At 43.8% G+C, this 24,959-nt stretch overlaps 3 protein-coding genes and 1 long non-coding RNA gene across 6 annotated transcripts; 2 read left to right on the plus strand and 2 right to left on the minus strand.

Annotated features, from left to right (window-relative positions):
- The first annotated feature begins 4,965 nt into the window (after positions 1-4,965).
- Positions 4,966-9,618, plus strand: PRELID3B (PRELI domain containing 3B). The gene is made up of 6 exons (XM_015881750.3): positions 4,966-5,126; positions 5,407-5,575; positions 5,898-5,987; positions 6,324-6,394; positions 6,846-6,948; positions 7,553-9,618. The coding sequence occupies exons 1-6, from the start codon at positions 5,095-5,097 to the stop codon at positions 7,670-7,672; spliced, it is 585 nt and encodes a 194-aa protein (XP_015737236.1). The 5' UTR covers positions 4,966-5,094; the 3' UTR covers positions 7,673-9,618.
- A 71-nt stretch (positions 9,619-9,689) lies between these two features.
- Positions 9,690-14,853, minus strand: LOC107323055 (uncharacterized). The gene is made up of 5 exons (XR_001559141.2): positions 14,416-14,853; positions 13,297-13,398; positions 12,131-12,208; positions 11,299-11,494; positions 9,690-10,568 (listed from the first exon to the last, which is right to left on the minus strand). It is a non-coding gene; the product is annotated as an uncharacterized LOC107323055 (long non-coding RNA).
- A 2,160-nt stretch (positions 14,854-17,013) lies between these two features.
- On the plus strand, positions 17,014-18,292 carry ATP5F1E (ATP synthase F1 subunit epsilon). The gene is made up of 3 exons (XM_015881751.3): positions 17,014-17,074; positions 17,156-17,298; positions 18,155-18,292. Exons 1-2 carry the CDS (start codon positions 17,043-17,045, stop codon positions 17,277-17,279), a joined length of 156 nt encoding a protein of 51 aa, XP_015737237.1. The 5' UTR covers positions 17,014-17,042; the 3' UTR covers positions 17,280-17,298; positions 18,155-18,292.
- A 185-nt stretch (positions 18,293-18,477) lies between these two features.
- On the minus strand, positions 18,478-24,951 carry TUBB1 (tubulin beta 1 class VI). Of its 3 annotated transcripts, none has more exons than XM_015881745.3 (4): positions 24,583-24,951; positions 20,724-20,832; positions 20,439-20,549; positions 18,478-20,313 (listed from the first exon to the last, which is right to left on the minus strand). In XM_015881745.3, exons 3-4 carry the CDS (start codon positions 20,497-20,499, stop codon positions 19,250-19,252), a joined length of 1,125 nt encoding a protein of 374 aa, XP_015737231.1. In that variant the 5' UTR covers positions 20,500-20,549; positions 20,724-20,832; positions 24,583-24,951; the 3' UTR covers positions 18,478-19,249. The 3 variants fall into 3 exon arrangements, with proteins under 3 accessions (XP_015737231.1, XP_085376679.1, XP_015737228.1); XM_085520553.1 differs by lacking the exon at positions 24,583-24,951 and adding an exon at positions 23,973-24,110; XM_015881742.2 differs by lacking the exon at positions 24,583-24,951 and adding an exon at positions 22,011-22,166.
- Between the last annotated feature and the right edge of the window lie 8 nt (positions 24,952-24,959).

Raw genomic sequence — 24,959 nt, forward strand, 5'->3', positions numbered from 1 at the left:
TTTCCTTTTCCTTTTTCCTTTTCCTTTTTCCTTTTCCTTTTTCCTTTTCCTTTTTCCTTTTCCTTTTTCCTTTTCCTCTTCCTTTTCCTTTTCTTTCCTCTTCCCTTCCCTTTCCTTTTTTTTTTTTTTTTTTTTTTTTTTTAAATAAGAACACAAGCTAAAGAGGGTCTCCAGCCTAAAAGTAGTTACAAGCAAGCTGTAAGGAAAATGTGACAGAAAGGAGCTAGATGCTGATCACTATAAACAGGGAATTCCCATTAACTTAAAATACTAGTTCCTGCTTTTCATCATGGATTTTCTTGCATCCTTGAGGCAAAGAAACAGTATTACCATAGAAACAGTATCCCGTGTCATTGTGGGCCTTTCTGGTGCTGTGTGCTGTTATGGAAACAGACATCTTAACTGCTGTCCATGTGTTATCTATTTCAATCATTGTGTTTGTAAAGATATGTTATTAAACTATAATTTCAGGATCCATTTTAATAACAATGAAGTCTCTGAAGTCTTCAGCAATTTACAAAGCACCTCAAGGCTTCCCCATGTTAAAAACAGCATTAAAACAAAATGTACAGTAACAGTGCTCTCACAGCAGTTACAGGCCTGTCCAAATTTCTATCGTGTCCAGCCCTCCAATCACTTGTAAAACTACTTTGGGTAAGCAGATCCTTAACCTATATGATCTGTGAAGGGACACGTCCTTCCTGCATGTGTACGTGGAAATGAAAGGCAGAAAATTCAGTGAGAAATTGTGACTTATTTGGCTGAGCTGGGAACCATGAATTCTGAAATGTTAATCCCTATTGAACCATTCTTTTGTCTTGGGAAAGACATCTTTGATCCTGATCTTGGGCTTATTCCTGAGCATTGAGTCCTTAGAGCTTTGAGAAAATCTCCTCAACCTTTTTGTCTCCATAATATCTGACATACAACTTATTTCCCTAGAGTCTGGCAAGCGACATTATTTCTTAATTCTCTGGAACAAAACCCTTTAAAAATCTGTGACACAATTACAAGTTTTTATGGCCATTCATCATTTAACTTGTCAGTTTTAAGTGGCTTCCTGGCCAATTATATTAATTATACTTTTTAATTACTGTAATTCAAGAAGTCTTAGTGTGCCCTTTTTAAACTTCATCTTTTATCTCTTTATCTTTTATCTGATTATAATCATAATCATCTGTACCAGGAAGGTGATACGCTGCCTCTTTTCCTTGCAGTTATTATGGCTTGTAATGGGAGTATTTCCTAACATTGAAAAACTGAAAAGATGTCAACTACAGATAGGATTGGAACACGTAAAGTGAAAACAGCCAAACATAATGAATTCTTTGGTAAAATTCAGGTGCCTCCACTGCGCTTCAGGGAAACAGAAAAACAACATGGAAATATGTCAGTTTTGAAAGTTGTCTAATTTTCCTCTTAAGGCCAGTGATGCAATGATGCCTCAACAATATTTGTATCATTTAAATGGAGCAATGTTTTATGAAGAGCTTCTAATTTAGCATTGGTTCAACTCCTTAAATGTTTTCCCAAACCAAACTACTGAAGATGGTGTTCTTGTATTCAGCTTACAAAAAGAACAAGTTAAGGCAGCCCATCAAAACTCCCCAAAAAAAGGCTTTCAAATTGGAACTGTGAGCTCATTTCTTGTATTCATCTCACACCCGAAAAGAACCACAAAAAAACAACAACAACCCCCCTGTTTCACTCTATACTGTCCATAAAATTGCAAAATTTTAAAAAATGTAAATAATTTAAATATATATATATATATTATATATATATATAATTATTATATATATATATAATTATATATATATATATATATATATATATAAATGCTGCACCTTCAGGGCTACAGTATCTTGCAAAAACTGCTCCTTATTAAATCTCTTTGCTTACCACAAAAAACAAAGTGACCTCAGAGGTCTCCAAATTACTTATTCTGATTAACTTTAAAAAGTCTTGTAATTCATTTAATGAATGTTACAACTTCTTTTGCAACTACAAGACCAAGACCTTCTTGTTATACCGTGCTCTGAGTGGGACAAGACACCTGGTTACTCCCATCTCCGAGACGTGCAGTGACCTGCAGTGATCTCCATAGGCTCCAGCCCTGTGCTGAGTTGAGTTGGTTGATGCTCCTGGCTCAGAACATCATTTTCCACAGGAAATATAAATCCTGATTCCTTATCAAGGACTTACAGGCCAGGGCAAAGCGACCCTTGTCTCAGCATATGGGAAGAGCCTGATGGGAGGATGCCGCCACCCAGGTCCCACCAGTGGTAATGCACTGGCTGGAATAGGGGATCCTGAACACTGAATATAGTAGAAAAAGAAGCAAGTGTGGAGCAAATGTCTTTGCTCCATGCCTCCAGTTTCGTGTGCTGATATGGTGAGATGTGGAAGTGTCCCAGAAAGCCAAGTAAGAACCAGCCAAGATGGCGCTGTGCTGTGCTGCCAGGCGCGCTCAAAATGGCGGCAGTGTGTGGAAGACACGGCCTTGGGCCGGGGGGCTCTACTGCCACAGGGTTCCAACCTCACCAAATAGCATCCCTTGGTGCAGGGAAGCTGTCTGCAGAGGGCTGATGTAGTCAGGGGTGTGCTGTAATGAAGGTGATGGCACAGGAGCACATCACATGGAGACCTGCAATGCTGCAGGTGCCTCAGAAATGCACGTATCTGTGGTCTGAGGCTGTGGTCACCCATGAAAACAAAGGGGCTCTCTTCCAGGCAGCTGTAGGTATCTTGTTTTTGTTTGGATCCGTTCAGGTCCCTTAACGTGTGTTCAGATCCTTTTGAAAGTGCTCCTTTCATTTTGAACATTAATGGTAGATCTGTACGGTGCACTGGAATACATGTTTATAACAGTAGCAAACACCAATGTGGAAATAACTATATTAAGTACGATTTTGGGGTGTTTCTTTTACTTCTTTATTTTAGCACATCTGAAGGTTCTGTGTTTACTGAAGCTGTGTGGGGGCTTCTTATTAATATCATTTTTTACTTAGACCTCCCTACGCCTGCTGATTCCATCTCTAATGTCTCTGGCAGCACCAGAACCTGTTTGAGTCCATATGCACAGGGAAACTTTCAGCTGTTCAGGCAGTATTTGTTTGTTCTGTTCCTATGGTACCCATACCATCGCACATTTGGGAGTCCCTTATTTAGAAGACACATGGTATTCATATCTTGGTTAAAAAGAAAAGCAGCTGTAGCTCCTACTTGCTTCATTTTACCTTTTTATAGGCTTCAATTTCTAGCAATTATTGATTTACAGTGTTTAATGTATTGCAGAGTAGTGTATCCCCTGAATTAGCCGCAGAATATATAATAGAGCAATTCTTCTTTCTGAGCATTAAAGCCATACACTGACATTAACCAAGAACTCCAGTTTTGCCATCTCATTGGTCATCATCTCGCTGACAGTGATGTATTTCCTCCTGACTTAGTGCTGTAGAACTGACGTGGATATTAAGATTCCTTATTAGAATCTTAGGTTTAAAGGACAATAATAAAGTGAAGCAGTTAGTAAGAAAATACATTAATGATTGCTCTTTGAGAATACTAAGTCACTGCTAAATCTACTTTGTACAAATAGATATGCAATTAATTTGTATTTTTCACATGTTTAATAGCCTGGTGTGCTCTTATAGGAGATGCTGTGGTCTTTAGAATTAAACAAGGATCAGATATAGGGAAGGAGCACAATTATTTCCAAACAACAGCAGATGATCAGAAGCTTTAAAGTACTTTAAAGCATCTTTAATTGTGCAGTTATTGTGCTTGCTCATGAGTTGTGGGTGATAACGTGAATTATCACCTGCCCACCTGATCACGCGCACATTTGTGATGCCTGCAAGTAGAAACACTGTCTGGCTGGTAGTTGTCATATTGCACAGAGTCCAAGGGACTGTTTCCCATATAACAGCAGAGTTGTGCTACATCCACAAACTGCACATCGTTGTGTATCTGCGCTTCAGTCAAACACCCGGTGGCAGCTGCTGCTCCCACTGATGGCACGGACAAGATGCAGCTCTTTATATAGGCAGATACAAACCCTTTGATCTACGCAGGTCAAAGAAGCTGTTGGTTCATAGACGTGTTGTTTATTTCTCAGACCACGTTCTACCACCTGAATTTGCTTGGACAAGAATTTGGTGTTGGTGAAGTGTCATTTTTAGCCTTTCTGGGTTTCCCAATGCCAATGTACTGACACAGGAAGCAGTGATGAGAGCTGTGTTTGTGTAGGAGGTGACTGCATGCAGCACAAGGGTTTGTTAGCGTGCAAATAGTGAGCAAAGGAGGCTGGTGTGACTTAGTGCAGGACAGGCACCTATTGGAAATGCTGACTGTCACTGTAAGTGATGAGCATTAGTATTATAGAACTAATGTACTATAGAACTAATGTACTATGTACTTCTATATTATATATAGAAGTATTACTTTTCGGAAAGAGTAGTCAGGCACTGGAATGCACTGCCCAGGGAGGTGGTGGAGTCACCGGCCATGGGAGTGTTCAAGAAACGCTTGGATGTGGTGCTGAGGAATATGATTTAGCCTGGAAGTATTGGTGATGGTTGGACTAGATGACCTTCTAGGTCTTTTCCAACCTTGATAATTCTGTGATTCTGTGATTCTGTGAGCACACAGAGATGCTGCGGGATGGTTCTTTATGTCCGTGTCATGTGAACACTTGTTTCTCCTCTCTCCTATTGCAGGAAGGTGCTTCGGAACAGCCCAACCGGCCGCAGTTTTGTAACGGGCTGTTATAAAATCGCTCTCGTGCTGCCCACGCGTTACAAAACGCTCGTGCCGCTCCGTTATCTAATAACAGCGCTGCCCCCTGGCGGCCGAACCGGGCGGGTCGGGACCGCGTCCAGCCCTCCGTGACTCCCAAGGGCTCCGCGACCTCCGCGTCACCAACGCCATGTGCCGCCATTGGGCGCCGCTCGGCCCCGCCCCGCTGCGCAGGCGCTGCTGCTGCCGGCGGCCCGGCCCGGTACGGTACGGTACGGTACGGTACGGTACGGTACGGTACGGAGCGGCACCGGTCCCGGAGAGCAGCGGCGGTGCCGCCCCGTGTGCGCAGCCATGAAGATCTGGACCTCGGAGCACGTGTTTGAGTGAGTCCCGGGGCGGGGGCGGTGGGAGCGGGGCGGCTTCTTCCTTCTCTTCTTCCTTCTCTTCTTCCTCCTCTTCTGTTGGGACGGGGCCTAAAGCGGCTCTTTCCCCCTGTCCCGGTTCGGTGCCGGTTCCGCTTTGTGCTGGGGGTGTTTGTAGTTAAGGGTCACACACTGAACTGCTTTAGAAGCCCACCCTGACCGCTGTGTTGGTTCAGCTTTAATACAGCTCCTGTTCCAAAGCTCCACTATTCAGCCCTGTGCTTTGGCTCTGTTCTCACAGCCACCCCTGGGAAACGGTAACAACAGCCGCCATGCAGAAATACCCGAACCCCATGAACCCCAGCGTGGTGGGAGTGGACGTCCTGCACAGACACATTGACAGCAATGGGAAGCTGCACAGCCACAGACTGCTCAGCACCGAGTGGGGAATCCCATCCATCGTGAAATCGGTGTGTGCTGCCGGGGAGGGGCAGGGAGGGGAGATGGTGAAGCAGGATGTTGTATAGAAACGTGTGACTCTTAATGAGCTCATGCAGGTGTGTATGAGGAAGTCTGTAACACTGAATGCCATCAGCCGACAATTGGCCAGGTCTTAAATTGCTTCCAGGTGCAAAAATGACATCTGCCCCAACTGAGTAGCTTTAATTTTAACTAAGCCTCACTTGTCAGCATCTGTTGGATACAACAGCTGCTACCGGTGCATTTAAAAGCACTGAAGGCCATGGCAGTTGTTGAGTATAATTAACTGTGTGTATCCGTGTCTATCTCCAGCTCATTGGCACGAGCAGAACGAAGACGTATGTACAGGAGCACTCCATCGTTGACCCGCTGAGAAAAACAATGGAGCTGAACTCCAGTAACGTGAGTACTCCGGTTCTGGTTCTGCAGTTTAAGTAGATTGCAGCTTATAGTGATGCCTTAGAAATGATCTGCAGGGTGCATTAGAACAGTGTGTTACACCTTTAAGTATCACATTCATGGCTGACCAGTTCTTCTCCAAACAATCTAAGATTGTCTAAGATCCAAACAGTCTGAGAAGACCATGAGATCAGCAAATGCCGAACGTGGAGATTTACTTATTGAGTTTTACGACCTCAATGCTTGTTTAAATCTCATCTGTGTTAGTTTAGTACCTGCAGTTTAATGTAGCATTTCTGCACTGTTTTAACTGAGGGAATCTTGATTCGTGTTCTGCAGATTTCATTTACAAACCTGGTGTCAGTAGATGAGAGGCTGGTCTACAAACCACACCCTCATGAACCAGACAAGTGAGTACCTTGTGCTTCTGAGGCTGCCCTGAGGGAGGACAGGCCTTGGCTCTGTAAGACGCAGTGATGGGTTGGTGTGACTTCTCTTGTGCTGCCTTGTGTGAATAGAGACAGTGCGCTGCCACCTCAGGACTGCCTGAAAACCTGAAGTGTTCCACTGTGCTATGGCAGCTCTGGCAGTCACATTCCCTGCAGTGCTCTGTAGGAGCAGCGTTGCAGTGCTGTGTGTGCTCCAACTGCAGGCTGCTGGTGTTGGAAATAGCCGAGTGCCACAAGGGGTCACTTGGACCTGCTGGGACTCTTGGGTTTTGTTTCATGTGTAGAAGCAACTGCGACAGTCGTTGTGTTACCAGCAAAGGTGATGACCGTGTCCTTGCTGGGGGGAGCAGGAAGCTTCTGGGAAATGCAGTTTTAACCTACTCTGGACAATTTATTTTCTGTTCTGTTTCAGAACCGTTTTGACACAAGAAGCAATAATTTCTGTGAAAGGCGTCAGTCTCAGCAGTTACCTGGAGGGATTAATGGCAAACACCATTTCCTCCAACGCTAATAAAGTAAGTGTGACCTCTGTGTAACGTGTGACCCCTGGCTACATGGCAGTACAAATCTCTGTATTACTTTCTGGCTCTGACAGCAGTCTTAGGGTACATGGAGTTCTGCTGTCTGTACTGTAGACTTCTGAAGGCTTAGCTTGTTGAACTTGCACTTTTTTTCTCCTTCCAATGTGGATAATAAATACTATTGGCCAGTGCTCTGAATCTTCATTGGGAAAACATTTCTATTTGCTTAAGTCTGTCCTTCCTTTGCTGCCCTCTTGATGCCATCTGTTTGCTATTGGAGCAGTACACACCGGGGCACATCTGCAGCAGTGCTGTGGAGCAGTGAAGTGGTGTTTGAAGGGTCGGTCCTCGTGAGTCTTTTCAGAGTTTACCCCTTGAGTTCAGCCTCGACTCATAAAACACAAACTGAATAAAAAACCACTTAGTGCTTTGTAACACAGCGCTGTTGGCACAAGGAATCTTGTGGTGTGTGAGCCAGCACATCTTTCTGTTAATTGGGTTTTTGAAGTAAAGAATGCCACAGAGCTGTGTATTTCTGTACCTCTGCTTGGATCATTGCTAGGATTCATATGCTAAAACTTACATTTGTAACCCGCAGGGCCGTGAAGCATTGGAATGGGTAATTAATAGACTCAACGCTGAAATTGAGGAGTTCAAAGCTACAGCAAGAGGAACGATGAGGAATTCAATGGCGGCAGCAGCATTTGTAGAGAAATGATAGTAAATTATATTAGTGTTATTAACAAGGTTTAGCAATCTTAAAGCTTCTCTCCAAAAATAAATATATATATTTGTTATTTAAGGTCATACCTATGTATTAGGTATGTTCCAAATTTAATTTGGAGAAAAGCTAAGCTCTTACTAATGAGGCTGATTGGCAAAACTTAATTAATATATTGGTTCAGCTGGACCGAACTTCAGTTGCAGATGATGGAATAATTTTCAAGCGTAGTTCCTGTATTTACATGAACACCAACCTGACTTAAATCCTTTCAGACGTGAAATGGCCTCTAGAGATGAGGCTGCATGTGTTGGAGGACACTGGCATGTTTGGTTGACTTCTGTGGAACTTTTGTTCTTGTGACTCTGGACTACCTCCTGGGACCAAGCCCAAAATTAAGCAGAATGGTTTCTTCCAGCATTGTCCTATTAGTTAAGTATTGACAGTTGTACGATACAACTTGGTTTAACAGAAACTTTATTACTTGAAGCTTGAAAAACAAAAGAATGTAGAAGATATTTTTGATATGCTTTTTAAGTAGCTTGACTAGTTGAGCTAACCTGGTACAACACTCTTATTCATTCACTATAGGTAAAACTTTCTGAGGTGTCTCTTGTCTGTTAACACCTGAATTCTGTTCCTAAGTTTGGCGCTGCTGGGCTGGGCAGACAGAAATGAGATCAAAGTTAACCTGATGGAATAACTCCATTTCTAAGAGCCCATTAAATAAAGGGGTACAATATGCACAGAGCCTTAAAGCTTCATAAGCTGCTGGCACTTCTGACAGTAGTAACTGTTCACTCCAGAATTTCAAAGAATCATGTAAAGGACTAAAAAATATTGCTGAAGCTGGATAGAAAGATAGCTGAACATAAAAGGAAGTAATATTAAGAATACTAACGATATACTCATTAACTTGATCATGCTTTGGATGTAACTTGTTATACATTTTGTTGTCCTTTAAATTCAACACAGTGTTCTAAATTCCACGAAGGTCCTTTACATTTTAGGCATATTTGCTCACAAAACGAGGCTCTTTAAATGAAAACCTCAAGTTTTCTACACTTTTGTTTCCTGGTACTTAGTACAGCTTCTTGGTACTGCCCTCAGTGATTCACTGTGGGAACTTCAAGCTCAAACCCTGACATCCATACTTAAATAGTTTGCTGGTAGTCCTGTTGGCTTCAGCAGAGATTGCCTGTCCCATCTGACTCCTTCAGGGTAAAGAAATAATGGGAAAATACAGCCCTGAGTCAGCTTGACCTTCGTTCTGATGCCAGAGACATTTCCTACAGCTTTGGTTCTAAGCTTCCAAGTAATCTCCAGACACTCGTAGCCTTCAAGAACTGCACTGTCACCTCTTCCAGTGTATTTTCTATTGCATGCCATTTCTGTTATATGGAACTGCCCATTGAATAGCATCTGCTATCTAAACAGCTTATTTTAAGTGGGAAGCTTAGAGGGGGAAAATAATGAATAGGGGGGAAAAAAAGAGCTGTATATATGCACCTTTTAAAAGTGTAACTAATCTAAATATTTTTCTAAAAGAAACGATTTGAAAATACCTTTATAAACAAAAGATTGGGGTTTGTTGTGCTTTTAGATTATTGCAGCTGAAATAAATAAATAGCATTTCAACTGCAGTGCATTTGAAACATCTGCAAAGCTGTACTGTAACTTCTGATTGACAAATGCAGTGCTTGAAAGTGACTTCAGACGTTTGTTCAGCCTTCAGCATCACTTGCCATTTTAAAGTCAGTTTGATCTTTTCCTAATCGAGGGCCTATGCAGTATGAATTCAGTTTGTCCTTGCACTGAAAAGCCTTTGTGAAAGATGATGCTTTTCTTTGTTGTATTTTATTTATATGCCTGCACTCTCATTATTCCAAGGGATATTGCGTTTTTAAATAAAACATCATGTGAGTTCTGCCTGGCTCCTCAAACTGTGTTCTGTTCCTTTAATTGCTAGGTCAGTAATCTGGGTGGTGTGTGGAGATGAAGGAATAGTCGAGAGTTGAATTAATAGCTTATTTTATTCAGATGTGCATTTTCTAGTGTACATTTTTAAGTAGCAATAAATCAAACCTATTTGCAGCTGCTGTCTTTCTTGCTCTCTAACAACTCCCTGTTTTTTTCCACAAACCTGACACATTAACTTGAAACCAGACTTCAGTTTGCTAGATCCCATGGGAAGGTTTTTCTCTGCTTAGACCGAGATTTGTGTACTACACTTCAACTGTTAAGGTGTGTTTCTCTCTGTGCAACCCGGTACTCATTGTTAAGAGCAGAAGGGCACTTTTGGAGCCTGTATATTCACAGAACAGTTTGTTTGTTTACCCACAGTGGTCATAATAGGAGACCTCACCCCAAGAAACTTTGTTTCTTTTGGCGTGGTGGGCTGTGCAGCAACTAGAAGCTGTGTTCTGTGTCATAAAAGGAAGTGCATGCACTGCTAGCAGTATGCATGCATGTTCAGATGGTTTATTTGCCAGCTGCCTGCATAGCTGTGTCTCAGCTGGCAGCGCTCAGATGAACACAGTGTGCTATGGCTGAATGCTTGGATGCTGCAGTGAATGGGATGTACACTTGTGCAGAGCAGCCGTGTGTTCTGCTGGACAGAACAAAGGAGGCAGATGGGAAATAAAATGGGAGTTACAGTTAGAGGGACAAAATTTAAGGATGAGAAAGAAAGGGGCTGGGGGGAGGGATAGAGAAATATGATAAGAACAAATCAGCAGTGGGGGCTGGTGAAAACTCTTTCAGCTTACCTAAGCAGACTTGATCTTCACCTCACCTGCAGACGCAGGCCATTAAACTGGACAAACTTCAAATTCACCTGAACTTCTTCTCCAAGAAATAGAAGCGAGTAAGCTTTGAGCCAGAGCTCCATGGCCTGGAGAAGGTAAGATGACTTATTACACTGTTAAAACTTTCATTCTTTTATTGTAACATTCATTGCATTATTTCATCCTTTTATTTATTGTAACAGTAAATGACTTGTGTCTGTGCGTACACTAAAAATAATGGACTTTTCTGTTAATGACTGAAGTCTAAGAAAACAAAAGGCTTTGTTTAGCCAAAAATATTTCTTCTTGCTAACAATGGGTGACAGCACCTGTTTGTTGACATAGCAGTTAGCAACTGATTTACAGCTTACTGGGGGGAGAGGCAGAATTAACCACAATTGCCTACACATCCCTGCTTCGTCTGCTGTGGTCTGTATTTGCAGTTAAAGCATACAGTGAGTTTCTTTCCAGTAAGGTAAAGCTAAACGCCCACTGTCTGCGCTCCCTTTGCACCAACAGACACTGGGTTCAAAGTAAAAGATCAGCATCCTGTTGAGGTTCAAAAGTGAACAGATGAACTCAAGAATGCTGATAACACAAGTTCGTCTGAAAGCTCTGAGTCATTTTAGAACGCCTGTGTTCTTCAGGGTGTGAAGTTTGTTCTTTCACTTGCGCAGGACTTGTGGCAAGATCTAGTAGACATTGTGAAATTAGGAGTAAAGAAACTGTAACACCATAATATGATGGAAAATACAGCAATAATAGCAGGCGGCAAAGCCTGTAGCTGCAGCAAATGAGAACAATGAGAACATAAACAAAGGAAGAAAATTTGCTTACCTTCAGATAGGCCACAGATACGCAGAGATCTCCAGCAAGACCCCCTCACTTCCACTGCCAGCCCTTAAATAAGGGGTGGATCCTGGCTGCAGCCCTTCCATCACTCAGACACATTGCTTACACCTGAGCTGCCCTGGGCTGGCCCTGCCTTCCCACCAGGTGCTCCATCACTGCTTCAGGCCTTGACTCAGCATTTCTGCAATGCAAACTGTGTGTCAGAACCTGTACTTGGGACTTAAGTCATATTTTATAGCCACCTTGTATTCTAAATTATCTAGCTGAAGAAGCAGAAACATTTAACTTTCTTAGCCTGATATTCCATCCAGTTTTATTTTCTGGTTTTAATCCTCAGTTTTGAGAGGCATTCAGGAAGCTGCATGATTTCCCTGCTTATTTCTTCTGGGCAGGGGGGAGTGGAGTATTGCACAGATTATTTCCTAGTCTGTAAAGTGAAGTGCAGTAACTTCTTTAACTAGTATCACAAAATCACAGAATCAGAGGGGCTGGAAGGGACCCCCAGGGATCAGAGAGTGCAGCCCCCCTGCAGAGCAGGTCCCCTACAGCAGGATCCTGAGTCAACCTTACCTTTCAGAGAAATACAAGCACCTCTAAGACTTGAAACCCCTGTTAAAGTGCCCCAGCCCTTGCTGCCACCTGAGCACTTCTAAAGTTTTGTTCAACATTATAACCGACTGTGACAGAAAGTTTTAGGTTATCATGCTATTTTATTAGAATACTTAAGAAATAATATAGGTAACATAAAAGAAAAAGCTATTAAACACATCAAAACATGTACGAAATCATGCACAACATTCTCAGACCTTGAATGTACCTGAATTCTCCTCTGCTGATCCTGGGCTCCTCCAGAGGCTATTTATTCCCAGATGGGCAGCTGAGAACTTGGCAGACCCTGCAAAATATTTTCTACTTGAATCCAGGTGTCCAAAAGTTAAAAATAAGTTTCCTCATCTGCTTCACCAAATAACCTTCAAAATGTAATAGAAAACAACACAGAAGTGCTGCTTTATTTTAAGATTAGAGCTGATTTTGGAGCATGTTTTCTGCTGGTGCTCTGTGCTTAGTGCTGTGTTTAGACAAAGAGGAGATTTAATAGGAGATGACCTTTATTGTCATCAGCATGCCATGATTTCCAGTAGCTGTGGAACAGATTAGGGTCATCAGCAGAGAGACCAGCAGAGCATTAGCAGCATAGCCCAATACGGCTTACACAAGCAGAGAAAGGAGATAAATCCACAGCTATCAAAGGTAGGAAGTATGACTACTGATCTGTATATTTTATACAATAATAACCGTAATTCCATATTTCTTGACAGTGTTATTTCATAGGAAAATAGGCAATAACCTTATGGAGCTAAGGCAGAAAGAATGCAGTGAAGGGATAAAGGCTCTTATAGCTGCTGGAAATCGTGTCGATACTGGCTTTTCTTTCTACTCTAACATTCCTTCTGTACAATTATTTTTTGTTCCCTGTATGATGAACTTGAGGAATTTTATAAGATTAGAGATGAAGTCGGTCATGAAGTGATGCAGTTGTTAAATAACAAGGGCTTGTTTTAAGGGATTACTTAATGTTTTCCTGTGAGTACAGGACAGCATCATAGGATGCATCAAGAAAGATTTGTCTGCTCTGCCTTCTCATCGGCAAATATTGAACTTTTGAGCTCTATGATTACAGATACATTATGAATACACATTCAGGTGCATTCATGAACTATTTCAGATCTTATCACTGGTACATTTCAGCTCTTTCCCCCCTCCCCCTCCCCACAGTAATTTTTGTCTTATGTTAAATCCCCCTGTTTAATATTTACACAGTAAAACATTATTCCTGTCACCTTCAGTCTGTGTTCAGCAGACACCTGCTGCAGCTAAAAGGTGACCTCGGTGGGAGTGCTATGCCTGGTGATTATGCTAAATCCATTATACATGCATCAGGACATCAGTTGTGTAATCACAGCAGAGCCTGGATGTATTCACCTGAGAAAAGGCAGCCTCCTGTTGCGTATATCCTCTTCCTTGGCCCATAATATACTCATGGGATGACTTTCTGAAGAACTCTGTGCCATCTTCTGCCTATGACTGGAAAAATAACAGGATTCAACCACTGTTTTACAACACAGACTTGGGATGAGAAGGCAGCAGCTGCAGATCAGCCTCTTGATCCACTCGTACTATAATTAGGTGTACCTTTTTGAACTAAAACATAAGCTGTTCCATTTCCTTTTTAATTAATGCCTCCATTCTATCTCTGTAGTGTCATTCATCAATTCAAACTAACCACAACCTAAAAACTACTGTTGTTACAGTTCAAGTTTTATGCCCAGAGGCATGATATGAAAATAATAAAATAAGACCTCGCATTACCTACATCCAAGCAGAACTGATATCACTGCATATTTCTCTACCGCACCATCACTTTAGCATAATACTGGCATTCAAAAATAAATCCCTGTACTTGCTGTGGAAAAAAATCAGTTATTTATTTGCTATTTTGTTAGCATCATCAGGAAGATCCGCAGTTTTAAGTTAGATATTATGAATGAGAAGGAAGGAATCAATCACACCTTTATAGTGAGAGGCTGGGTTTGACTTGAAGCTGTTGTGTACACCTGTGCATCTTTCATTTTAACCTCTGTCCATAAGCAGTAAGCAGCCCGGTGTCTGAATATCCCATGGTATCATCTTAATTTCCATTCCATTGCAGCTGTTTTATTTCAGACCTCCAGAGGGTACCCTTTGTCAGGCTGTCATAGATGCTAAAATCTCACTGAACAGGGAGAGCCAAGACACAAAGATGGCTGCTGCTGTAGATACTCCCCTGGATGTGAACTTCTACACTGCTCCCCTGGGAAGGAGCAATATTCTAAATAACAATGTGAGCTCTCACTATTCAACTTTCCTGCATAAAATCAGCAGCAGTGAGAGAGACAAGGATTAGAACTGTATGTTTAGTTATTTTCAAAACTGCTACTTTTTGAGTTTCACAGTATCTTTTCAAGTTGTTCTGATGTCATTAGAGATCTTTAGTTACAAATATTTCTGATTTAAAATGGGTCATGTTGTGAATTTACTTGGCTTTTCAGTTTCGCCTCTCACCTGGACCTTCCCGGTCTCACTTTCTGGGCTCCCTGGACCCCTCCAGTGTAAAGACTTCAGCCTCCTCGGAACTCTTAAAAAAAATCCCCTTTTCAGATTCTTTGGATCTCTCCAGTCTGAGCTCTTCATCCTCCGTGGAATTTTCCAGTCTCACTTCTTCATCTTCTCTGGACCTTTCCAGTCTCACATCTTCAGCCTCTTCAGACTTCTCCAGTACATCCTCTTCAGTCTCCTTAGAGCTCTCCAGTATCACCTCTTCAGATTCTTGGGAGCGCTCCAGTTTCACCTCATCCATTTCTCTGGACCTATCAAGTCTCACCTCCTCAGGCTCCCTGAACTTCTCTGGCGACAGTTCCTCAGTCTCCTTAGATCTCTCAAGTCTCACCTCAGCACCTTCTCCAGATTTCTCCAGTCCAACCTCTTCATCCTCTTTAGACCTCTCCAGTCTCACTTCCTCTCCTTCCCTAGATGCCTCTGCTCACACCTCTTCAGCTTCCTTAGATGATTCCTGCGAAATCCCTTCGACTCCAACATACATCTCAGAGCAAACCTCAACCTCTTCAGAATCACTAGATCTCACTGATTTTAATTACTTCATGCTTCCGGGATCCTCTGAGTTCCCCTCATCGGCTGCTGGGGATGTTTCTACCCTCATCTCTACACCCTTCACAGATGTCTCCAACGTCTCCTTCCAGGATTCTCCGTCCCTCACTCCCTCGGTACCTTTGGACATTTCTAACCTCACAACTTTAGTTCCCACAGATGTATCCACTCTGACATTTCTGGATGTTGCTAATCGCAGCTCTTCAGCTTCTCTTGATCTCTGTATTTAACTCTTTTAATATATCCTTCCTTCTCTCTGTGAACTCACTGTACCCTTCTAAGCTTCCCTCCTCTTTAAGTTGTTTCCTATGCCTCTACAAGGTTTTATCTGCAGGGAGATCCGGTACAAATACATTCTAGCATTTAAACAAATTGAACAGGGCTTGAAAACAGTTTGTAAACTCTGTAATGGTGCCTTGTTTACAGCTTTATAAACATCAACGTATACCCAGGAATTTTTGTAGAGCTCAATTTCAGACATTAATTTAATTTCCATTCTGTCTCTCCAAACGATTTAACTTTTAATTCATTCTGAGAATTCGTCTTTCAAAATCTACACATAGTAAATAAAGCAAAATGTGCAAATAATCGCACCCACATCGTGTATCTCCAAAACAGACTGAAACCTGAGTGCACAGAACTGCAGAGCCATTTCACATGGAGAAACAGGGAGAGAAGATGTGGTGGGGGGAAAAAACAGCTGATTAAAAGGAGGAGCGGGTGAGTTCAGGTGGGGAGAGGGAGCAGAGGGACTTACAGCAGGAACCTGGTGTCAGTTTCAGCTACGAGAACTTCTGTTCAGCTGAGCCACGTTTATGGCCTGGGCAGCTCACGAGGCTTGAATTGCTGGTCCAGACGGAAGGAACTGCTGTAGGAAACACTGATTTCAGCACAACAATGAGTGAGATCTCAGCAGAGACAGCAACTGGCGAATAAGGACAGGAAGTTCTGCCTTCTACTCTCCCTTCCTGATTGCTGTTCCTATTAATTACACTAATAAAGTCATCTCCTCTTACTGGCTTATTGTATCCTGGAGACAGATGACAATGAACCTGGTGAAAAACTGTATTTTTTTTTCCCTGTAAATCTATACTGTCATCATTATTGTACAGACTGATAGTTGCAATGGCCCTGAGCTGAGATCTCTAATAAAGAAAATTAATCTGTGCTTTAAATCATTACCATCAGTCCAACCATCACCGTGCAGTGATGGCAGCACGCTGTGATCCCAAAGGAGGCTGCACAGAGGACAAAGTCAGCCCAGGACCCACAAAGCTGCCCAGGAGCCCAGCAATGTGACGGGGTTTGGCTTTAGAAAGGAGATGTAGGGAAAGAGAATGAGACGTGTAACCTCTTACCTGAACTCCTGGATCACACAGAGCAGAGCTCACATGGAACCGACACACGGACTCTGTGACCAGCAGGACAAGCCCTGTGCCCGTATCACACAGAATCACAGAATGATCAAGGTTGGAAAAGACCTAGAAGCTCATCCAGTCCAACCATCACCAATATTTCCCAGTTAAATCATATCCCCCAACACAACAACACATAGGACCCCAAAAGGACCACATAGAAAGCCATAAAGACCACATAGAAACCCCATAAAGACCACACAGGATCCCAAAAGGACCGCATAGGACCCCATAAAAACCACTCAGGACTCCATAAAGACCACATAGGACCCCAAAAGGACCACAAAGGACCCATAAGGAATCACAGAACGATCAGGTAAATCCCTGTACCCGTATCACTGATGGCGCCCGGAGGCCTCCGCCCCGGGTCACGCACACGCGTATTCGCGCTCTCCGTCCAGCCTGCTGATTGGTCGCTACCAGAGGGCGGTGACTGGAACTAGCGCAAACTACCAGTTACCATTGGCCAGTTTCCATGAGGTAACTCGAATTCCGATTGGAATAAAGATCACTCTTGGTTGCTGATTGGCTAGCGGGCAGCAGGGCGGTGTTTCCTGTTCCTGTGGGCTCTGACCTCGGTAGCGCAGTGTCGGTCCGTCCATTGCAGCCATGGTGGCGTACTGGAGGCAGGCCGGGCTCAGGTACGGCCGCGGTCACTGAGGGCAGATCGCTGCCGTTACATTGTCCGCTTCATTCTCCTCCTTTTTCCCTTCTGTTTGCAGCTACATCCGCTACTCCCAGATCTGCGCTCAGGTTGTCAGAGCGGCCATGAAGCCTCAGTACAAAGCTGAGGCCGAGAGGGCGGCGACGGCGTCCGTGAAAACAGTGAAGGTCAAGAAGGAATAACGGGAGGAACCGGCGGAGGGTGAGGAAGGGACGGGGCTGGGCCGGGATCAGTGCGGGGCTGTGGAGGCCTTACAGTGATGGGGCTGCCCATAAAGCACAGCCCGGTACCTGTCCTGCAGCTCATCCAGCTGGCAGCAGCTCTTGGTTTTATACAAGTTGTTTTAATTATGATCAGGAATGATGGTGTTACACAGCCAGAAAGAAAGAAGTGGTGATAATTTGTGGAGCCCTCAGTATAAAAAAGACATGGAGATTTTGGAAAGGGCCACAAAGATGATCAGGGGGCTGGAGCAGCTCCCCTATGAGGACAGGCTGAGGGAGTTGGGTTTGTTCAGCCTGGAGAAGAGAAGGTTGCGGGGTGACCTCATTGCAGCCTTTCAATACCTGAAGGGAACTTACTGCCAGGAGGGGAGTAAACTCTTGGAAAGGGCTGACAATAGCAGGACACGGGGAAATGGTTTTAAGTTAAAAGAGGGAAGATTTAGGTTGGATGTTAGGGGGAAGTTCTTCACTAGGAGAGTGGTCAGGCCCTGGAACAGGCTGCACAGGGAGGTTGTGGATGCCCCGTCCTTGGAGGTGTTCAAGGCCAGGTTGGACGGGGCCATGGGCAACCTGATCTATGGGGTCTCTATGGGGATCTATGGGGTCTCCTGGGCAACCTGATCTAGTAAATGTGTATGTTTGGTGGCCCTGCCAGGCAGGGGGTTGGAACTACATGATCCTTGAGGTCCCTTCCAACCCGGGTCATTCTGTGATTCTGTGAACTTTAAATGTTGGACAGATCTATTGTTGATGTGAGAATAAGTTTTGTGCTGCTTGAAGTCTGCCTGCGTGTGTTCTCTCTTGAATTAATTTGTATTTTAAATCTCTCATAGGAACTGCTCTGGATGCTGAACAGCAGAGTGCAGGCTGCAGGCAAGCTCAAGGCTGCAGTATAACATCAATGTTAACTGTAAAGTTTGCCCTTGTATATAAATCAGCATGTGAATAAACTTCATTGCTGAATAAACAAATGAATGTGTGGCAGCTGTTGTTCCTTTTGAAACAAAGTCCTCCCTTATGCTTATCTTTCATGTGTGTTAAAATAGATGACTTTTATCACACTACCATTTGTTAGCAACAGATATTTACTGTCAAGGCAGATCTTGGATTTCATGCTGATGTTTCAGGTCTATTAATAAAAGAGATAGAACTTCTGTTTAAATTTTTCAAGTGTTGCAGTATTTTACAGAACGCCATATATTTTTATTTCAAGGAATATTATAAACGCACTGTTCAGTCGGTGGCTGTGGAAGGCATGTTTTTCTTCCTCGAGGTGTTTTTCTCGTTTAGTGATTGCCATTGAACTCACATCACTTATTGAGCTGCAAACCACTCCATCTGTTGCTGTACTGAGTAACAGGGAGGAAATTTACAATAGTTACTACATAGAAAGAGGGAAACAAAACCCAGAACACCACACCAGAACTGTTAAACACTGTTTGCAATGTGGAATGCGAGTATAACTGAAGCTATAGTTTGAAACTGAAATAAACCATAAAATGAGTACAAGCTCTGCAGTAATGCAAACCAGCAGCGTGACAGGGCTGCTAACATAGAAAAATAATAATAGAAAATAAGGAAATTCAATGAGTTTATAACATCATCTGCTATTGTTTGTGATCCCAATAGACACACACAGGCTGTATAGTACATGCAGCATCTAGCAATAATATTCCAGAAGAGAATACATTTACAAGACTGTTACAAGGGAACCTGTCTTCATAGTGGATCTTTTCTGGGAGTGATTTAATGTCGACAGGGAAGTAGAGCACACCTGCTGTTCATTTCCAAAGCACTGTACTGTAATTTTGGAGAGGAAAACTATCTTAAGGAAGGTGTTACTTCTGATATGCGGCTTGTGGCTAATGCTTTTCCTTTAGTGCATGACAACAGGCTTACTTGGAGAATGTTCTATACTGCCATTGTTTTTATGTTTCCTTTTCTGGGCTTGCTTCCACTTCTTCATATTCCTCAACATCTGCAGTGGCATCTTGGTACTGCTGGTACTCAGAAACAAGGTCATTGGTGTTTCCCTCTGCTTCAGAAAACTCCATCTCATCCATGCCTTCCCCAGTGTACCAATGGAGAAACGCTTTTCTTCTGAACATAGCTGAAAACTGTTCGGAAACCCTGATGAAGAGCTCCTGAATGGCCGTGTTATTGCCAATAAAGGTAGCTGCCATCTTCAGTCCTCGTGGCGGTATGTCACACACAGCCACTTTGACATTGTTAGGGATCCACTCCACAAAGTAGGAGCTGTTCTTGGTCTGGACGGACAGCAACTGTTCATCCACTTCTCTGGTAGACATCCGGCCTCTGAAGATGCACGCCACAGTCAAATAACGCCCACGACGGGGGTCACAGGCTGCCATCATGTTGCGTGCATCAAACATCTGTTGAGTAAGCTCTGGCACTGAGAGGGCTCTGTACTGCTGGCTACCTCGCGCTGTTAGTGGAGCAAAGCCTGGCATAAAGAAATGCAGGCGAGGAAAGGGCACCATGTTAACAGCCAGCTTCCTCAGGTCTGCATTCAGCTGACCGGGAAAACGGAGTGAGGTGGTAACACCGCTCATGGTCAGGGACACCAAGTGATTGAGGTCCCCATAGGTGGGATTGGTGAGCTTTAAAGTTCTAAAACATATGTCGTATAGTGCTTCGTTGTCGATGCAAAAGGTTTCATCTGTATTCTCTATTAGTTGATGGATGGAGAGGATGGCATTATAGGGCTCTACAACTGTGTCGGATACTTTGGGTGAAGGAACAACGCTGAAAGTGTTCATAATTCTGTCGGGATATTCCTCTCGGATTTTGTTGATGAGGAGCGTGCCCATACCTGAGCCTGTACCACCACCAAGCGAATGGATCAGCTGGAATCCCTGCAGGCAGTCACAGCTCTCACACTCATTCCTGACCACATCCATGACATTTTCAATCAGTTCAGCTCCTTCTGTGTAATGGCCCTTAGCCCAGTTGTTTCCAGCACCTGAATTACCTGGAAGCAGAATTACAGAAAGGACAACCACATTAACAAGAGTAGGCTTTTTTCTTTTTAAGAGAGGTAAAGGCAAGTTGGGACCGTTAGCCTCGGTTTGTTTGCTAACAGCATGCTGTACATACCATGGATAAAATTGTCAGGTCGAAATAGTGGGCCTATTTTGCTAGATCGTACGCTGTCCATTGTCCCAGGCTCCAGGTCCACCAAGATAGAACGGGGCACAAATTTATGGGCTAGAAAAAAGAAAACAAACAACTACTGTTACAAATAAGAGACAGGATTATAATGTATTCCAAAGAATCCAACCCACCCACAGGTTTTGGGGAAGGAATCTCTTTAATTCTATTAATTTTTTAACCTCCCTGTTGGCCCTGCAAATTGCTGACTCCCCATTGCTGTGCACTTACAATAAGCCTCGTTGAAGTACACGTTAATTCGCTCAAGCTGCAGCGATGCATTCCCACAGTAGTTTCCAGCAATATCGATTCCATGTTCATCACTTATCACCTCCCAGAACTGGAAAAAGAAAGAGGTTCAAAGTCATAATTAATACATTTTTTCAGGGCAATGTGTGCAGCAGGGGTGTCTGTCATGTATGAGTGGGGCTGTGGCATGGCCAAGCTGCCTCAGGCAAGTACTTTTTATCTTGACGTTCATATGGCTGCCCTGTGCTGGGGCTCTTATCTTGGAGCTGCCATAGCGGTAATGTAGACCCACCCAGTGACTATAATGACCCAGCTATTCTAACTTTAAAGGTCTTTTGGTTTAACTTCCAGTCTCATTTTAACCATACAAACACAACACTGCCAACATGTGCCTGGTATGTTTTTGTATTGTGTGCTTTCATATAGGTCTTGTTAGACCTAAGTGGTTCCCAGGGCAAATACAACAGAAAAATGATTAACTGTTCAAAATGGCTGCACTTAAACTGTCTAGCATTACGTTTCCTGGCCATCCACAGCTTCATGTGTCAATAAAAGAAACCAAGGTGAGATTTGTGAGAGCAAGAAGTGGAGGAAGAACACAATGGAACAACACTTCAACTACCACGCTACCACCATAAGATGCTTTAGACATCAAACAGCACAAAGCAACGTTTGGGCTTTTTTCCTCCTTGTACATAAAGTCAGCAGTGACTGACCTCTCTAAACCCCTGTTTCACCTACAAAAATGCACTCCAAATGGCACAGCTGTCTCTCTAAGCAGGCAGGAACCCTTCACTTAGCAAAGCCTCATTGTACACTGATAGCACAGGTCACTCTGCAGAATAATACAGTCCCACACCAATGATCATAATGTGGCAGTCAGTGCTGTGCACCTGAACTAAAGTACTGCCAGGGCAAATTTACAGTCCAGAAATCACTGGCTCCTTCACTTGTCCTGGTCATTTGCAGGCTGGATTAATGCTCCTGGGAGCACAGTCCCAGCAGTAACACTCTGGAGCACTTACAAACACTGTACTGCAGTTATTGCAGATGTTTCACTCTTTGAGTTTCAACCTTTGCATGAAGAGCAAGTCCACCTTACTGTGTTTACATCAAAATACTCATGATCACGGCTGGCATTTTCTTCATCCTATCCCTGAGTCAACAAAGTAACTGTCCCTCCTTCAAAATCCCCATCTGTAACAATGTTTGACTTGGTAGCAATGATAGCACTTATTCCTAATTAGTAATATTGAAAGGAGACCATACCTTAGCTCCAATTTGGTTTCCACACTGGCCAATCTGAAGGTGCACGATCTCACGCATTTTGTGCAGTTTAACTGTTGGTAGCTACAACTCAGCACAGGTTTTCTATCCGCAGGCCCTGGGAGAAGCCCTCGTTCTGCTGCTGTATCAGCTGCACCCAGCACAGTCTGCCCCTCAGGGCCCTTTTATACTGCGGGGACTGTCACTCAGCCAGCAAGGGGTGTAGCTGACTCCGCACAAGTGGCTCATCAGATGTTTCACAAGGAGGCAAAGCACCTACTCACTGCTTGGAAGAGACCGTTGTCACATACACACAACACTGAAGTCCAGTTCTTTGTGCAGCAGCGTGACTCAAGGCTGTGCACACCGTATTTGTGCATAAATACTTTATGCATATCATACGTAGAAATACATATTCATGCAGAAAGAGTACAGCCCAAAACGAACAGCGCTAAGTACCTCAGCTCTACCACATAAACTGTACACATAATGAAAGTCACACTGTGCAACATCCATAATAAAAACAATAACAGCTCCCGAGCATTAACTCCCTATAACGACAACACCAGCACACTGCCTGGCAAACCTGCAGTTCACTTTGAAGCATTATTTGCAGTGCACAACTGCATGAAGAAGAGGAACACAGCCAGCAAGAAAAAGTACCTTGTAAGACCTGAACATCACAGCACACTCCCAGTTCCCCACATGCTGCTCAAACATTTAATAAGAATCCATAATTTTCAGCCAATCTGAGAAGTGGATCAACCAGTGATTAACTCGCAGACGCTCTCTCTGTTCTCACTCCTCCCTCCCACCACTAAGAAGGCCAATATTGCTTATAGAACTTTTCTTATTTCTTTGTATCTGAGGGGTAGCATCGGAATTTTCCAGGAAAACACTAGAGTGAAACACCAGTTCCAGTGCAATTATAATGCCCACAGTGCAAAATGCTTTGCTGCACTTGAGGAAATAATACAAGGCTGAGTGAAACGTTACAGGTTGCCTGCTGATAAACAGGGCCAATATCATCGAGCAGCAGAAGCCCAGGATGGACTGTCTTCTGGAAACACAGCACTTTGTTTGTGTCATCTGACTGCCGCTGCTTTGCAAGTGTTATTTTTAAGGACAGGAGGAAGAACTATAATTAGGAAAAGCACTTTGGGTTATTTTGAAGAGATGGCACTGGAAGGACTGGGCTTTTTGAAAGTAACTTTTACCACATTATGGGTTCCCCGTGATAAGGAATCCACGAGCTTTCATTTTGTTACAAGAGAAAAATCAATGGGCTGCAGACTTCCCCACCACAGCTGACTTCCACTTTTCCCACCAGCCAATGCAGGAGCAGATAACTACTGCTAAGACAAAGTTTAGCACCACAAAAAGGAGCTAGGAAATGCCCTGTCACCCCCTGCCAAGCTATAAATTGTCTTCATTAAAAGCAAGATCTATAACTGAGGTCAAGGCTGTGCCCACCGCCCTTTGGTGCAGAGGCTTTTCCCAACATGCAGCCTGACCCCACCCCAGCTCCGTGCCCTTCTGTTGGGTTCTGACTGGGGGCTGCAAGGACCCAAGTGGTCAGACAGCAACTAAAATATCCAATGTATTAATTTATAATAGCTACAAGTAATGAAGATGCCAAAGACCCCAATTCTTTGTCCAAAATGTTTGGCAACATAATTTCATCAGCGCTCACTGGTGGCATTTCACAAGCACAGAGGAAGAAAAAAAAAAGGAAGTGAAAAAAATATGCAATATACAATCACGAAACATTGCTTTCTGTCTCTTGCTAATAATAGCTCCTGGGAGTCATGTTCCTCCTCTGAAGCAATTCCTAACGCAGTCTTTATGATTACTGTATGTGACACGAGGTTCCCCAGTGCTTTGAAGTGGTTTTGTGCCTCTTTTCTGGCTCTTCCCTAGGAGAGAGAGTCCCTATGCGGCCCCGCATCTCTCTTCATACCAAACCTGTATGAAAAGCATGTTCCTGTGTAGGTTTGTTTGTTTGCAGGTCTGCCATGCTTCACTGCAGAGAAGCCCCAAGCCTGTCAGCTGCACAAACACACACTTCCCAGGGACAGCCATGTGAACGCGTGCTGCTGCAGATTAGCAGCGTGTGTCACAAGGGAAAGAGCAGGACGTGGTGGTAGGGTTGGTTCTGAGCAACTTTTGGCACAGCAGAGATTAGGGGCAGCTCGGCACCGAGCCCAGCTGTTACAGCCTGTCCCACAGCTCCCGTTATCAGCCTGACCAGCAGAGCGGGCCCAAGATACCACAGCGTGGTGATGGGCGTAAGGAAGGACCACAACCAACCCATGTTTGTGGTTGCTGGGTTGGGTGGCAGTTTTTGTTTTGTTTTGTATTTTTCTGGCTTATTTTTTTCACTTTCCACCACTCCAGCACACATTAGCAACAAACCCCCCACACAGGGGGCATTCTATGATTCTGGGATGCCTTTTTGTTTGTTTTTTTTTTACAGAGTTTCCTTACAAGGAACCAGTTTTTTCACGGTAGCAGAGATTATGTTTTAAATTTGAAATGAAGAGCCACAAACGACATCCTCAGCGCTGTAACTCACCTTATCCCTGTCCCAGCCGGTCCGTCCTTCCCTGGGGCTCTCTCAGACCTGGCTCCATTGCTGGGCAGGCAGTCACGGCTCAGTCACACAGACCCGGCTTTGGGCTGCAGGGGGGGTTCAGAGACCCGGCTCCTCCTGCCACAGCCCCGCTCTCGCTCTGCTCTTGGTTTTGTCCCCTTTCTCCTCAGCGCCTCCGTTTCTCTGACCATTAAATGAGGATGATCGTCCTCGGACCTTTTGCAAAACGCGCTGAGGACTGAGGAGGAGCTGCCTGTGAGCTACTAACCATACTAACTAAGCACAGCGGGTCAGCTGGAGGCCCCCAGCAGCACAGCCTCACATCTCAGCCCATCTCACGACCACCCCCCCAGCCCTAC

Source organism: Coturnix japonica, chromosome 19, assembly GCF_054131305.1.
Source record: "Coturnix japonica strain WE chromosome 19, WE-NBRP24, whole genome shotgun sequence".
Lineage (NCBI taxonomy): Eukaryota > Metazoa > Chordata > Aves > Galliformes > Phasianidae > Coturnix > Coturnix japonica.